The 15,906-nt window shown below is 54.4% G+C and overlaps 1 protein-coding gene across 1 annotated transcript; it reads right to left on the reverse strand.

Annotated features, from left to right (window-relative positions):
• Positions 1 to 1,838: 1,838 nt before the first annotated feature.
• On the reverse strand, positions 1,839 to 14,283 carry CTSD (cathepsin D). Its single transcript, XM_088525794.1, has 9 exons — positions 14,216 to 14,283; positions 13,834 to 13,990; positions 12,369 to 12,492; positions 10,669 to 10,787; positions 8,243 to 8,442; positions 6,916 to 7,038; positions 5,735 to 5,879; positions 5,149 to 5,247; positions 1,839 to 4,507 (listed from the first exon to the last, which is right to left on the reverse strand). Exons 1-9 carry the CDS (start codon positions 14,281 to 14,283, stop codon positions 4,346 to 4,348), a joined length of 1,197 nt encoding a protein of 398 aa, XP_088381920.1. The 3' UTR covers positions 1,839 to 4,345.
• Positions 14,284 to 15,906: the final 1,623 nt, after the last annotated feature.

Genomic DNA, 15,906 nt, shown 5'->3' on the forward strand with positions numbered 1-15,906 from the left:
TGGTGTTCCTTTTCAGAGTTGCGATGGATATAAATAATTGTTTGTATTACTGTGACATCAAGGCCCACATCCCATTGTGCTAAGGGACAAACACAACAGAAAGATGCTTCCTGCCCCAGAGCAATTCTCTTCTAATCTTGTTAGACATGTGCGAGCTGTAACATAACCAAGTACTGTAAGACCCGTGAGAAAGTCTCCCATCTCAAATCCTGCCTCCATTCTCTGGAAAAATATCAGGGCAATCTGCCTCTATCTTTTATTACGGAGAAGGCTACAAGCACCTGAATGAGCTTTCTTCTTACCCCTCCCTGTGAAATTCAGCAGTGGATTGCTAAACTGCTAAGTGGTCTGAAACTTTGTAATGGTTCCCCACTCTCCCCTGATTTCTCTCTCTAGCTTTTAGTATGCACTCCACTTCTTTTCCCACCCAAAGAACCTAAAAATAAATAGATCAAAGAAAGAGCAGAAAAAGCTATCAGCCCCCAAACAAAGTGCTTAGTCATCCACAGTTAGTAAAAATAGTTTCCAAAAGCAACAAATTGCTGCACCAACCAGATGCATGTTATCTCCATAAGCAAGGGGGCTCCCTCCCTTTGTGGGTAGGTCACTGTCTGAACAGGCTTTTAGCAAACCACTGATGAGGCATAGAGCGGAGTCAGTTAGGGGAAGGATCAGACCCATGAAGACAGCCTTGGGGATCCATGCCAGACACCCTGCTGCTCAGAGAGTGTTGTAATGAAAGTGTTTATCTTCTTTGTAGTAGTGGAGAAATTTAATAAGAAGTTATCGAATTGTCAAGTGAAGGGAGTTCTGCAGAGACAATGCAGCAAACGGGAGGGGTGGGAGCCCCAGAGGGAGAGGGGTCTCATGGCATAGCAAACATTTTCTGGGGCAAAGGTTGAACAAGATAATGAGGGGCCAAGTGCAGGCTGCTCATGAGATCAGGTCCACTCCATTCCCCAGTGAACAGGACCCTGGAAAAGCAGACAGAAGAATCTGGCACTTGGCCTTGCCAGCTCTCAGCCAATATCAAAGCTCCAGTTGTTTCTGTTCCTTGTCCCTTTTACCTCGGGAGAACAGGTGGCTGTGATGCTAAGACATCCTGCGGGAACGGGGACTCAAGGCAGTGGGGAACTTGTTGAATGCTCTGAGTGCTTAGGTCCGCACTTAGAAAATTGGATGAGATTTTGCTCCGTCTGGCTTCCTTATATAGATGATACTTTTTTCCAGTTGGGGATTAGCTCGTAGCATGTGTTTGTACAGGACCTAGCCCATAAAGCCTTCGCTCTGCCCTGCAGTCTCTAGCTTCCATACAGTAGCTCTAGGGCTAAACATGAGACAGCCAAGCAATAGGGATGAGTTTTTAATACGTTTTGAAAAGCAGTTGTGCTCTTCATCACCAGGCTGCATGTCCCAAGTCCTCTGCAAACCTGTTCTAACTGGTTCACATGGTCAGGAGACACTGCAATTATGCTATTAGAGGACTATCTTCATGGCACTTGGCCACAGTGATGTGACCCCAAGAAAAGGCTTTTGCTAGCAGAGCTGTTCAGAGCACCTACTGGGCCAGGTTGCGTTGGCTCAGCCAGGTGAAGCTGTCACATTGTCTTGCAGATGCTGCGTTATGTGCTAATGAATTCAAAAAGACAAACCTGACAGCCTCCCAGAATGCTTCGTTATCAGCGAGCATGGAAGGATCCCCTCCAAAATGTGCACAATTGCACCTGAGTGAGCTACTGCTCCCTACAAAACCAACTGGTCTGGGGCACATGGGCCATGAACACAGAGAAGGACTTGAGCAATTTCAAAGTGCTTAAAAAAAAAGACCACTCGCAGAATAAGAGGGAAAATACTGTATTTTCTTTTCAATTTTCTATAATGAGACAGTAATTCTGACAGCAAATTAGATTAAAAAAAATCAAACAGTTAGAGTTTGGTTTAAAAATGCAGATAAAACAACAAGGGGAGGAGACCAATTCAGTGAGGTCGCAAATGTGGTTAAATCAAATAAACTGCTCCTCCAGCCTATCCTAAGATATGTCATTTAGGGCATCATTTGGGGCCATAGTCTTTCCTCAGACAGAAGTGTCCAGCCTGCCCAAGGACAGAAATCAGCCCAGCATTAGGTTACTGCAAAGAGGCTACAACATGTACAGCATAAGGCATTGTCCGTTCCACAGAACTGCTGTAGGATGGCTTGTTTTCAGGCTTCCCTGTACATCCTGCCAGGGGTTAAATCAGATGAAGAACACATTCAGAATCCGCAGTCAGCTCCATGTCAGGCCATCCCCCCATATCAAGTCAGATTAACGGGTACCTGAGAAACTGTCTCTGTCTCAGTCACTGCTTTGGATAAACCCTGCAGCTGTGGGAGAATTTAGCAGAACTTTGAAGAGCTCTGGGCATTTAATCAATTTGGAAACTGGGTTCTCTGGAGAGTGCTGAGCATCTGCGTTTGATTTTTTTTTTTTTCTGTAATGTGCTACTGTTCTCTAGCCAGATCCCCCGTCTGCAACAGATGCCTCTAGGCTTCCACATACAAGGTTGCAGGTGATGACTATGAACAGGCAGAAGGCGGCTTTGGGAGCAGCTGATTTATCATGCCCGGGGTTGCATGGGAGAATGCACAGATTAGACGTGTGCTCAGGCCCATCCCTACTGGCCAAGTCAAACCCTCCAAGGGATGAGTAATAATGTCGAACTGATGAGCTGCACAGGATGGGGAAGGGGACATTTGCAGACTATCTGCTTGCTGTCCTCAGAGCCTTGGAAAACACTCTCTTCTGCTTTCCAGTGTTGCTTAAAACTCACTTTATCCTCCTTCAGCTACTGTTGTCTCCCTGCTCCCCTAGTGTATGTCTACTGATTCCAGCCCAGGGATATGGATGGCTCCATATACACTAGTCTTGGCTCTCCAGGGGCAAAATGTAGACCTATAAGCACAGCTAAATCCTTCAGCTACAAACTCACCAAAGCAGGGAATGTGCCTCACTTATTCTGTAACAAACAATGCAAATGAACATAGTTCTCAACAATGTTAATACAGAAACTATAGCACAATGTATGGAGGGTATTGAAGGTGAGTTAGATTTCAGGACTGGGAAGTGGTAAAAAGGGCAAATAAAAAATCAGAAGCCTCCATGGTACCCTCCTTCCTGGAAGACTTGCTGACTCAGTTCCGCCAACTGTCTCTTGAGTTTTGAGCAATTCAGAACACTATGAATAATGTTTCCAAAAGCTCTAATGTGACTTCCAAACAACTAGATATCATTGATCACAAATCACATTGAATCAATGTGATTTAGGCTTGCAGGCCACTTAGTTGCTTTGGGAAACATTACACTCAACTCAATAGCTCCAGATGAGATTAGAAAGTTCTGAGGTTTGGAAAAACTGGGAGAAGTTTGCCAAACTCAAGAGCATTTATATGAACTCTTTGCTCAAACTGGTTTGCTCAGCCCTAAACTTAAATCTGGGCCTTTCAGAACATGAATTCAAACAACTTCTATTAAATCCTAGCATTACCTCCTTTGTATTCTTACTCTGCGAAGAGTCCTACTGGTAGGAGTCCCCCAACAAATCCCTGCCCCAATAGGTCTGTGAGAGCCTCAGACCAGGCATGGCTCGATCACACCTCAAGCTCTCACTCGTGTTGTCACAACACAAAAACACACAACTAGAGCTTTTAGACTTTAAAATGTCCCCTGTGCATGCTAGAAGATCGCCCTCAGCTCTTGCCCAGGAAGCACGCTTTCAGGATTAAGCTAGCACAAGTTCACTGAGAAGTGATTTAGCGATTGCTGCCTGACCAGTATCACAGGAGTGATCAAGACCAACTCTATACACCTCCCACTCCCCCACTGCATTAGTGAAAAAGAGGAAGAAATAAAAAGCATGTAGGATAGTTCTTCCCTTCCCTCTCCCCCAGCGCAGAAGCCCAAACCCAAGAGCACCCGCACAGTTTCTCTGCAGGAATGCTGGCATTGCCAGACGGCTCCAGCAAGCAGCCTCTCCAATAATGAGACCAGTGCTGGGAGACATGAGAGGGCATTGCTCAGCCTTGAGAATCAATATTAAAAACAAATACTGGAAGATCTAAGAGTAAAGCAAGGAGCTACTCTAGCTGGAGTTGTCAACTAGAGCTGTCCCAGCACCACATACTCAACAGAGGGGAAAAAGTAGCTAGCAGAGCACTAGTAATGATTATTTTTCTTGTAAATTTATATCTAGCTCCATTTCCTTTTTTTTTTCTTCCCCCCGGGTTTCTAATCCTGGTAATCATTCTCTACAGCTCCCACGTGTGTGTGTAAGTGTGTGTGTGGCAGAGGCAGTGTGGGTCAGGCGCTTAGACGCATTTGGCAAAGCCAACAGAGTCGTTATCACGGTCAAAGACGGTGTAGTAGGGACCGATGAAGACATCACCCAGGATCCACAGGGGGCCTCCGGGGGGTGGGACATCCAGGCCTGAAAATCCACTCAGGCAGATGGTCTCCCCCTGTGCAGAAACCTAGAGACAAGAGCAAGGGGTTTAGTCAAAGCAGGTCCCCACTTCCCCTCTACCTCACGGCTCTGTATAACACCTGCCAATGCTGGCTGCATTTCAGGCTCTCAGCCCGTGACCTGAAGCTTGCAGAAGTTGTGAAAAATAAGTAACTCCCACCTCTCCATTATCATAAATTCAAACTTATCTCCCCTGCCAAGAATCTGTATGCACATGTGTCCTGTTAGCAAAAGGTCAAAGAACAGTGCACTCATAAACATCCCAGACCACCCTGCTCTAGAGTAGAGCTGCTGCTGAAAACTTGCAGAAGGTGCAGAAGAAAGTTGATTCTGTCTTACAACATCTGATGGCTTAAATGATGGACTGTTGGTCTCTGCTGTGACAAGGGCTGGTCTAAAGCTATTACCTATCTGAACCCACCAGAAAAGAGCCTACAGTTGGGCATAATGTTGTAGAAAGCCATGCAACTGCCTGGCCCTTTTTTCCCACTCCACCCTATTTTGCCCCCCATAAGTAAAGAACATCACTCAGGGCATCAGTGCCACCACATTACCAGTCTTTCAGGCTTTTTCTCGAATGCCAGTTCCAACCTTGCTTTCGCCAGCCTCATGTTCTGAGTTTCATGATGAAAGTTGCCTTGGACCCACCTTGAAGACGTACTGCTCCCCAGTGAGCTGGTAGGGCTTCCCTCCCAGTGTGAGCGTGATCACAGGCAGAGAGGACACCTTTTCACAAGGGATCATGTACTGCAAAGGAAACAATAACAGTGACGGCCTTGGCTGTGGCTTCCTCCTGAGCTGGGCAGCGGATGGGAGCTAAAGCCTCCCAAAGCATCTGGGATCAGACCTCCCGCGCGTCCCGGCGGACTGCAAAGGGCTGTGGGGAGGGTGCAACCCTCCACCCTGTTTATCGGTAGCATTCAGCATGGCCTGAGGCTCTCACGGTTCAGGGGGCTCTGATTTCCCCATGGCAACTCGCTCCTCCCACACCCAGAAGCAGGTCAGTGTCGAGCACACGGATGGCAGGGATGGACAGACAGACAGGGCCAGCAAACCCCAGCTGCAGCCTCAAAGTCTTTGGCCCGGAGGAGGTGAGTATTATACCACCACCCAAGGGCAGGAGCAAGGCAGCAAAGCTCAGAGACAGTGGGGACTCGGTGCTGGTTTTGCAGGGTTTTTTTCCAGGTATGCAGTGGCTGGAGGCACTTCCCCAGCTTTCCCAGTGCTGCCTTACCTCGCCTTTGATGAGAGGCTTAGCGCCGATGGCCTTCTGCAGCTCCTTCACCTCCTTCGTGGGGCCGGTGATGAGCGAGGTGCCCGTGTCCACGATGGCCTCGCAGCCCCCTTTGCACAGGGTGAGCCCATTGGCCACGTCCACCCTAGGGAAACGTCGGCAGGCAGAGGTCAGCCCTTCGGCCCGCCAGGGCGACGGCTGGAGCGCCCTCCCTGCGTCCTGCCATCCCGTTTGCACTCTGGAGCACACACCACGCTGACAGGCAGCGAGGGAGCAAGCAGCAACGCGCTACGGGCTCCTCAGAGCTGCTGCTTCTCACGGGGGGGTTATGTAGCAGCCTGTGCTGCTGTGGAAAGCAAAGGGTTAAAGGGGTAGTGTGACCACTTTGGCGGCTGCGGATGAGGAGGGGATTTGGGTACATTACGCAGGCCATAGGGAGCTGCCTGGCTTCTGCACCCATGTTGCGTTTCACAGCAGTGTGGAGCTTTGCCAATGCTGCATGACTTGGGGAAGATGAGAAGGAAAACTGCGCTGGAGAGGGCTCAGGAAAACAGCACATACTGATCACAGGCTGCTTTTAAGTTCCCGTCACGTGGGAGCACTCAGAATAGACCACAGGGCTCACAGGCTAGTGGCAGCCCTCCGCTCAGGCCGCTCAATCACGCTCATTCTCCTTCCCTCGGCCTCAACAATGCGCTGTGATTGCTGTGCTGTGTCCTTCAGCCAAGGGCTGAGGTTCTGGGCCTCACTGTGCTCCTCCTGAGCTTCCAGCAGCCATGGGGGATGCCTGAGCACAGCCACCCACCCAGCTCAGTCCCTGTGGAGAGAGGCAAAGCTGGGGCTTAGTCCTAGGGTTTCGCCCTGCTCGTGGGAAGGACGGGCTGGGATTTCTCCCTGCTTTGCAAGGGCACAACATGCACTTTCATGGGCCAAGCTGTAAACAGAGAAAAGGATTTTGCAGAACAGCCTCCTGCTGTTTCCTTCCTCTCCTCACTTTCCAGGGACCAATGACACAGCTGTAGGGTGGGATTTTAATCTGCTTTTTTGGCCTGTCTCCATTGCAAGAGGCGGAGTGCTGGGGGGCAGACCATTCCGCTCTCACCTCAGCCCTGGGCACGACTGCCGTAGGGCTGCCCACACACATGTCCGCGTGGGTGCTGCGCGACGCAGGGGGCACTTACGCATCCATGTGGACCTGCCAGTAGGCTTTGCGCGTGACATTCACCCAGCTGAAGTCGCCACTGTAATACTTGGGGTCAGTTCCTCCCAGGAGCAGCTCCCCACCAGGCTGAGCTGTGGGGTCCCTGAAAGAAGAGCAAACTCGTTAACATCAAGGCGAGAATAACCACCCTCCACAAGACCTAAAGCTTCCTGGTGCTCGGAAACACAAGCGGGATGGTGCAAGGAAGCACAGCCTTGGTAGCACTGGGTCCAGACAGTGCTACCAAGCACTAAAATGTGTTGGTGAAATGGGGAGACACCATGGATTTGCCTGGGAAAGGGGAAGGGGAAACTGGAAGGCTGAAATCCTTCAGCTTTTCACATGAGACTTGTGCATGGAGATCTGGACCAACTCATTGCAGTGATGGAGGCTGCAAAGGGAGGCTGAAAACTGATCAGTGATGCCTGGACCCCTTCCAGATAACGCCCTTCCTTCAGCTCAGAACCAGCATCCACGAGGGGCTGGACATGGATGACAGTGTGGTAAGTTAGGTAAGGAAGAGCTGTGCCTGGCTCTGCTACTGCCGCCAGCCGCAGAGCCGAATCCTCAAGGTTACCCCAAGATAAAAGATCGCTGCCGAGCAGATGGGAAGAAATATGGTGAGGGGGGAGGGCTGCCTTTTTATCTGCCAGAAGCAACGGTCTCTGCTCTCCCCCTCCAGGTCGTGCTACTTTTCAGCCAGAAGTAGCTCAGCGTCTCCCCGCTGTGCCCGGAGGGTGCTCAGCTCGCTGGGGCTGAGCAGCAGCCGTGGGGCAGGCGCAGAGCAGCACCCTGGGCGGGTGAGGGAGCAGTAGCCCATCACTAGCAATGGCTGGCACGGCGTGGGCTCGCCTGTTAGTCCACAACGGCATGGGCCACGTGACGTTTGGATTTGGGGGCTCTGTTGACCCCACTAAGAGGACTTCATTACTTGATCTCGTGATCGCAGCACTCCTTGTTTTTGTTTCTCTGTCTGAAAAAACCTTCCCTCACTCCAACAGCTAAGAAATGGGGTAGAAAATATATCCAGCATTTCTGCATCACCTTTGTCTACCTTAAACCAGCAACTGGTACAGTGAAAAACAGACTGCCCTCAGGTGACAAAAGGCCATCTTCTCTGAGGGTCTAAGAATCGACCTGTACTGATCTTTCCAAACTGAGGGCCTGGCCAGAGAACTGAGATACCAGGTTAGTCCAGAAAGAAGATGATTCCAGCCAGCAGGAGGTGGTTAGAAGTGAGTGGAAAGCAAACAGCCGCCTGGGCTTGTCCTCGCCATAGAACTGCTCCCCCCCAAGCCCCACGCTACCTGTTCAGGTAGAAGGAGAATATGTTTTTCTCAATCAGCTTCTGCTGCATGATGTTATCGAAGAAAGGGGTGACCTTGTCTACAGAGATCTTTGGGAACGCCATGCCCAGGATGCCATCGAACTTGGCAGCAATGAAGGTGATGCCTGGCTGCTTCACCGCCTCCCCAAATATCTGGTTCTTGATTTCCAAGTCACCCAGCTGAGGAGAGGGAAAGAAAAAACAAGTGAATGAATGAAAACTGGAGCGGAGAGCACGATGTTGGTGAGTGCAGGCCATAGTATGTCTTACATAGCCACAATCCTGCTTGCCTTGGCCTAGACATCTGTATGGGGCCATGAAAACCAGACATGCTTGTGCCACCTTCCTGGGAGGAACAGGCCACCCAAGGCACCCACCAGCATCTCCCACTACCATGTTATTGCCTAGTGCATCCTTTTCTTCCAACCTGAGCTGCTCATTTTACTTCTTTAATCCTGGAACAAATTCCTCCCACTTTCTCCCTACTCTGGACCTCCATTTTGTCTCCTTGCGCTCCTTGGGTGCTGCACACACAACCAGTCTAAACCACAGCTTCCCACCTCTACACACGGCTCTGCAATCTCCCCTGTACCAGCTTGTTCCTCCCTTTCCGGAGGGGATGCCAAAAGCTCATGGAGACTTCGGGGCGGGTGAGGGCAAGACCCAGCTGTGAAAATGAGGTTAGACCCGGAGCACAAAAATAGTAATGGCAGTAATGTGAATGCGAAGGTCACCTCTGCCGCCGAGCACTAGGGCCGATGCGCTTTCCAGCAGGCAGAGCACAAGGGCAGGTCCCCAGCTCGGGGCAATCGGGGTGGCTCTCCTGGAGGGCTCTCTAGGTGAGGACCCGTCTGCCGGCCCCTGTCTCTAGCGGCTCGCAGGGCTCCGGAGTGTCACGCTCACCACAGGCAATTTTAGCGTGGCTACTAGGACAGCTTCTGCCTCTGCAGCTCCAGCTAACGGCCCTGCAGTCAGCTGGACTGGAGTGGAAAGCTCGGCCGCCCGTACCTGACGGCAGATAACGATCCCTGTCAATGACTAATATCCCCGTGGGGCCGGACAGTGCTCCGCGCATGGCTGCGCGTGTGACCGGCCAAGCGCAGGGCAGGCAGCGCTGACCTTAGCGGTAGCGGCGCCTTTCGCTGCGAAACGGCACCTCAGCCTTGCGAAAGCTGAAAGCCGCACGGCAGGATGTGGGGCCGCGCTGCTCGGAGCAATGCAGCCGCTCGCATCCGCTCAGCGAGCGGCGGTTGAAGGGCACGGGCTTCCAACGCGCTCGCTCCTCCCTCTCGAGGCAGCGCCGACGGGTGCAGAGGGCTCCTCCTCCACCGCAAGAAAGTGGCCTTCACAAAAAACGTAGTTCAAAATCTGAACAATAAAACCGAGTGCTGGGGGTTTTTGAATGCTCCTTCAGTTCCACTTCCAGCCCATGAAGGAGGGAAGTAACAGCCTGCGGATGCGGTCTCAAGGGGCTTGCAATGACCTTGCCCATGCTTGCTCCTCCGGCACAGGGGTATCCGTGGGCCTGGAACACCAGGGCATCTTTAGCAGGGTACTGGACTACAGCTCCCTCATCTCCACCACTTGGCTGCCTCTTGCCCAGGTGCAAAGCTCTGCATGACCATGGCCAGTGGTGGCTGCACGGCAGTGGCCTCCCTCCTGTGCCAGTGCCCGCAGCAGGACTGCAGGAACCCAAAGGCTGCCTGGGTTCACACGCGAGGGAGCTGCTCTCAGGCCACAGAGGCCGTGGGAGGTGACAACAGGGCATCTCCTGCGTGGGGGGCCTGTGATATAGCCCAGCAATGGAACCTCCAGGTATCCCAGCCTAAGGGCCCGCAGTGCCCTCAGCTCCTTTGCAACCTGCTTGGGAGCCACACAAGAGGTTTCTCCTGCTTCTGACCAAACGGGAGCTGAACACTACCAGCTCTGCTGCTGCCAAGAGGCATTCCCACTCCCCTAGACAAGCCCAGGCACAAAATCTTCCCTCCGCACCCCTGGGAAGTGGCAGAGAGCTAATTAGCAAGCAAGCATTGCGGTGATAATTACAAAAAAAAAAAGTAGAAGCTGCAATTTTCCCAGCTCCCTCCCCTCTTTGCATTAAACTAGAAAGTACCTATACCCACCCACCCCTTCCGAGGCAATCAAGCTGCCTGTTTGCCTCACTGCCCCACTCCAGCATGGAGGAGCTCTTTCACAACCAAGCCATAAAAACCTTTGCATGTTTGCTTTCTTGTCTGCCACTTTTTTTTTTTTCCTCTCCCTAAGCGAAAGAACCAAAGTCCCTACAAAGCAAATGGGGTGAAGAAAAGTTGAAAACGGCCCCGGGAGCCGCGGGAGGGCAAAGAGCAAAGAGACACCTTGGAAAGCTGGAGATGGCCCATGTAGCCCCCCAGGCCCATCACTAACCGTCACGGTGTCCTGGCTCAGGTACCCAGAGAGGCTCCCGGTTCCATAGTGGATGGCGAACTCAGTGCCGTTCTTCACGTAGGTGCTGGACTTGGAGGCATCGTACTTGTGGTGCAACACTGTGGCCGGGGCCGGGGACGTGGGAGGACGCCGTGTGAGGCACCAGCAGGAAAATAAATAAAGAACAAGCAGAAAAATTAGTGCCGGGGAACCTGCCCTGCCTTTTATCTGCCAGTCTGTCAACAACAAAATAGCCTTCTCTTATCTGGAAACCACAAGCAGAAATCTCTATCGAAAGAGATTCAGCCAGCCTGCTTGTCCCACTCCCAGTTCCTCACAGGCACAGACTCTCGCAGACAGACGCAAAGACTTTTGCCAAATCCGGCGTGTGGTACAGAGCATTTCCAACACGGGGGGAATTAAGCGTCCAGATCCAATTTGGCAGCTCGATAGGATTTGGTCAGAGCACATTAAGAAGCTGGAGTATAGGTGGCTGCTACGTCAGGGTCCGTTAGATACCAGAGAGTGACAGGTCCCCGCAGCTGCCCAGTGCCGGGGAGACCTGGGCTGGCTTCCAGCACGGCCCCGTCCGGACACGATCCTTTTCCCACTAAGGCCATCATATTTTTTTGCACATAGATGGTCTGAAACTCTTTTTTTTTTTCTTTTTTAATTTGCGAAGGAGAAGGGTTTCCCTCCCTCCCAAACTATTTTTCCCTCGGAAAGGTCGGGAATGTCGGCACGCCCCCGGATTTGTGGCCTGGCACAGCAGATACCTCCTCCGCAGAGTTTTGCTCAGTCACAAGGAGAGCTCCAGAGGGACAACCACTTGCTGAACCGGCTCCCTGACTCAAAATGCACAAAATGCAGGGACCCAGCGTGCTGCAGGGAGTCTATGCTGGCCATGTAATCTGGGCCATGGCTGGGTGGGATTTTGGGCTCCCCATACACTTGCTAAATGAGCCCAAGGAGCCGCTGGCAGATTGGGGGCTGTGAAGGCTCTGCTGAAAGGACCTCAGTCACAGCTGGTCCCACTGGCTGGAGAAATCAGCCTCCTCCAGGACAGCAGAGTCAGCAGGATGGACCCAGCTTGGCCCACAGAAGCTCCAGGCTGCACATGCCCCGAATCTTGCTGCAGGTATCGCAAAGGCAGATCCGTCTCTCCCCAGGCTCTGTTAGATGCTACAAAGCCATATGGAGGCGGACACGAGTCCATACTTCTTCCCTATCCTTGAGGGGCATTTTCAGTCCCCTTTCATGGTTGCATTGACCCCACCTTCCTGTCTGCTCTGCTTAAGCAGCACATCCGGCAGCTCAGAAAGGTCATTTTGCTATGGCTGGGTTTGACACCTTCTACTACGCAGAGTTTCTGTACAATAAAATCACAGGGCATAGTGCAAACCGAGAAAAAAAGTGTCTACCTGCTCCTTATTAATTATAAATCCATAAACACGCACACACACGCTTGGTGCAGCAATAAAACAGAAACTAGGACGGTTTGTATCAGATCTGGCACGACGCTATTTTTTTCTCACCAGCGTTGTGCAACGGGACAACAGCAGCGTCAGCCTGTAATTTGGGGAGAAACGCGGCAGCTCGTGGCCTCGCTCATGGCGAGCGAGCAGCCGGGCCATGCGGAGAGCTGTGAGCTGGCGCAGGGGGCCTTGGCGGGGACAGCGGGGGCCGCGGCAGGCACTTACAGCAGGCAATGTCCAGCAGGTGACAGTGCACGGACGGCACCCACAGATTGGAGGAGCCGGTGTCGAAGACCACGGTGAACTTCTGCGGCGGGGTGCCGATGCCGATCTCGCCGTAGTACTGCGCCTGCAAGCGGGTGGGAGCAGGGCGTCGTGAGCCAAACGCCCCAGAGGAAATTCAGGAAAAAAGAGCCCAAGTGATAACAAAAAATGAAGGCTTTGGAAAGGAAGCTGCGAGCAGAGGGAGAAAACCTTCTTTCAGCTCTGGAAGACGCACACACGGGCAGGTTGTGCCAATGTCCCCCCACGCAGGGAGCGATCCGGCACGGAGGCTTCCCAGGAGCCGCAGAGGAGGCAGGAGAGCGGGGGAGCTGGCTGTGCTGGGTGCTTGGCTCCCAGGCAAAGCTGCCTGCAAGCTGCTGGGCGGCCGTGCAGCTCCCGGCCCCGTTCCTGGGACCACCAGGGCCTGGGGCCTTTGGTGCCCACAGCGAGCGCAGACCTCCATGCTGAGGGGACACACACTTTCCCGAGCTCTCCCCAAGAGTCCGCAGCCAGCGCCTGGGGAAGGCTCGGCCTCGGGTGAGTATCTGGGTGGGCCAGGGCCCTCGGGAGCGGGCTGAAAAATGCCAGAGGGGTCAGGCTTTGGCCTTTTCCAAAATCCCCATGCACTCAATTAAAAGGAGGGTCGGGAGGGACAAAGGGAAAACAGAGTCGTCCAAGTTGCCTGCACTGAGCTCCCATCCAGGGCGCTTAGCAGTAACTAGGGGCTGCTGGTTGAGTAATTAATAATCCGCTGCAATTAACCGCAATGGGACAGTTGCTTCCGGTAGTTCTCTAATTATTGCTGAAAACAGACCCGGCACGTGGGCCAGGCGGGCGGGGGTAACCTGGGCCCGCTGCCGCCCTGCGGGGGCGAGTTGGGGTGGGAAAGCCTGTCCAAGGGGAGCACCCACCTTGCCCGGCAGAAAAACTGAGCTGTGGAGCTGCCCTGTCGCCACCTAAAAATATCCTGCTGCCAGAATACCGGCTCCCACCTTGTCACCCGTGGTTACCATCAAGGTCAAATCCCTGCGGAGGAGCAAAGTGCTGCCTCACCTTGCAAGGGAAGCCTGCAAGGGGCTGCCCGGGGGGCTGCAGCCAGGGGTCCTCAGCGCCTGGCCGAAAGCGCTGTGCAACCCCGTGCGGTTTGCAACATGCTGAGCAAACACTCGGAGCTCTTCCCAGACACGTGGCGTGCCGCCGTGCCCCGAGGGGGCTGGGGAGACCTGGGTGGCGCAGGAATGCCGCCCTGGCTGCCCACAAGCGGTGGCGGCGGTGGGCAGCGCTGCGGCCCTCCAATGGCCGCTGTCTTATCGGGCCGAGCACGGCGCCGGGAAGGGGTTGGGAAGGGCAGAGCGTGTTGGCAGCCTCCACCTGCCGCTGGGGGCCTTGGTGCCCTTCGCCGAGAGGGAGCAGGGGGGTTACTCACGTCCATGTAGTTTTTCAGGATCTCCGGTGTGGGCCCCCCAGCCTGGGCAAAGCCCAGCTTGTGCTGCAGGAACTGGGTGGCGGCAGTGAGGTCGGGGACACCGCTGCCCACCTCGGTGAGCACCCGCCGTGTGGAGGGGAACCGCATCAGCGGGATCCTGCGAGACACGAGGAGACAGGGGCGTTTAGGTCAGCGGCTCCTGGCTGCTCCCTTTCCCTCCTCCCCCGCCTTGCTTTTAGGGAAAAGAGGCCCGTTTTGGTGCCGTGGGAAGCAGCCCGGCTGCACAGAGCTGGTAAAGCAGCAGCAGGGCCACAGCTCAGCCATGGGACCCCCCTGTTGGGCTAGGCCACCCCGCTCGCCTTCACGGCAGGGCCCCCCTCACCTGATGAGTGCGGCCGCGGGCCCTGCGGCGCAAAGCAGCAGCAGCAGCGGGAGGCCGAGGGGCGTCATGGTGCGCGCGGGTCGCAGGATGCGGGATGCGGGATGCTGGATGCTATGCAGCCCGGGGGGCTCGCGCTGCTGCAGCCGCCGACGGTGCAACGCCCGGCCCTCGCTGCCGCCCCAGGGGTTTTTGAAGGAAGGGCCGAGCGCGCGACAGGCACCCCCCTTATCCAGAGATTTTCAGGTCAGCTGACAGTCTAAAATTGCAACTCGGCGTCATGTGATCGGGGGAGGCGCTCGGGAAACCCTGAACCCGGCCGGGGCGCCCGCCTCCCCGCACACCGGCCCCAGCCCGTGACTCAGCCTCCAGGAGGGGAGGAATAAACACAATTAAAAAAATCACGAGGGCACTTTGCACACTGCGCGCGCTGCTTTTTTCTTTATTTTTTTTCCCTTCTTCCTCCCTCTTTCCGGGTTTTCAGGCTCTTCTCTGCCCAGCAAGGGGGGGCAAGGACGGACGACAGCCCTGCAAAACCAGACCCCGGCCCCACTCAGCTTGGCCAAGGTGTCCCCCCTTCCCCAAAAAAGCCCGGGAGCGAGCACCAGAGGAAACTTCTGTTTGGCAAAGTGGCTGATCAACGGAGTCCAGCCCCTGCGATGTGGCCTGGGAGGCAGCCCCACCTGAACCCCCCTCTGCCCTCAGCCTCCCCCGCTCTGCCCGGAGAAATGGCTCTGCTGCAGGGTCGATTTGGGTCAAGGAGGGCTCTCTGTAAGGAGTGGATTCAGGCCCCTTGAAGTGCTGCCGGGGCTGTGGCAAGGCTGATCCCCGGCCCTCGGCACCCTGCGCCGAAATCCCCAGCCCAGCTTCTGCAAAACGGTAAGACAAGCCGAAAAGAAACAAAAGTTCAGCCTCGGTCTCTCTGCTGTTTCACAGGCAGTCCTCGTTCCTTTTCAGCCCTGAGGGCTGGGAGCGTTTGACTTCTTCCCTCGCTTGGTGCCGGCACCTGGACAGGGGATAGAAGTGTCCCCCTCTGCAAGGCAGGTGCTGCTGGACTGGCACCACAGGGCTCTCCACATCCGAGCAGTTGCCTGGAGGCATGGGACAAGGTCCGCCTCTGTGCCGGCCTTGGCCTCACCGCTCATCCTGGTGCCTCCTTGCCCTTCCTGCGCTGGCGACGCTCCCTTGAGCCACCCCGACACGTGGGAGACCATGTCCTGCCTTGGTGACCTCGCGACTGCCCTGCTTTGAGAAGGACTGAGGCATTGGAGGCCCGAGTCTCAAAACACCCCAAGGTGCCTCTGTAGGCACAGGAGAAATGGCCGTGCCTCACGTGCCTGGCACATGCTGGGGTCTCTGGTGCCCAGTGGCTCACCTGAGAACCTGCCACGTCCCTGGGCCACCGAAGTGAATGTGGCCTCTCCAAGCATGGAGCCTCCATGCGGAGGAACCCCCTGTGAAACCTGCTTGGCAGACAAGCAGGCACTTCCTGGGGGCATTCCCCACGCCAGCCCCAGCCCCGGAGCAGCGCAGCAGAGCCCGTTTAACCCCTTTAGCTCTCCCAAGCAGCCCAGACAGGTCTGAGGAGGTGCCAAAACCTCCTTTCTCCTGTTTGAAGTGGTGAGGAAGAGGCTGATGAAAACAGCCCCCGCGGGGCCGCTGCGGCAAGGTCCCCAGTTGTGGTTGGGCACGGG

Source organism: Tinamus guttatus, unplaced genomic scaffold (genome assembly GCF_059628265.1).
Source record: "Tinamus guttatus ecotype Peru unplaced genomic scaffold, ASM5962826v1 Tinamus_guttatus_pri_ptg000240l, whole genome shotgun sequence".
NCBI lineage: Eukaryota > Metazoa > Chordata > Aves > Tinamiformes > Tinamidae > Tinamus > Tinamus guttatus.

Coding starts and splice junctions, on each gene's coding strand:
- CTSD (XM_088525794.1), bottom strand. CDS start 14,283: ATGACGCCCCTCGGCCTCCCGCTGCTGCTGCTGCTTTGCGCCGCAGGG. Junction 8,443..10,668: donor TGAGCCAGGACACCGTGACG/GTTAGTGATGGG, acceptor CCCTCTCCTCAG/CTGGGTGACTTGGAAATCAA. Junction 4,508..5,148: donor GGGAGCAGTACGTCTTCAAG/GTGGGTCCAAGG, acceptor TCTTGTCTCTAG/GTTTCTGCACAGGGGGAGAC.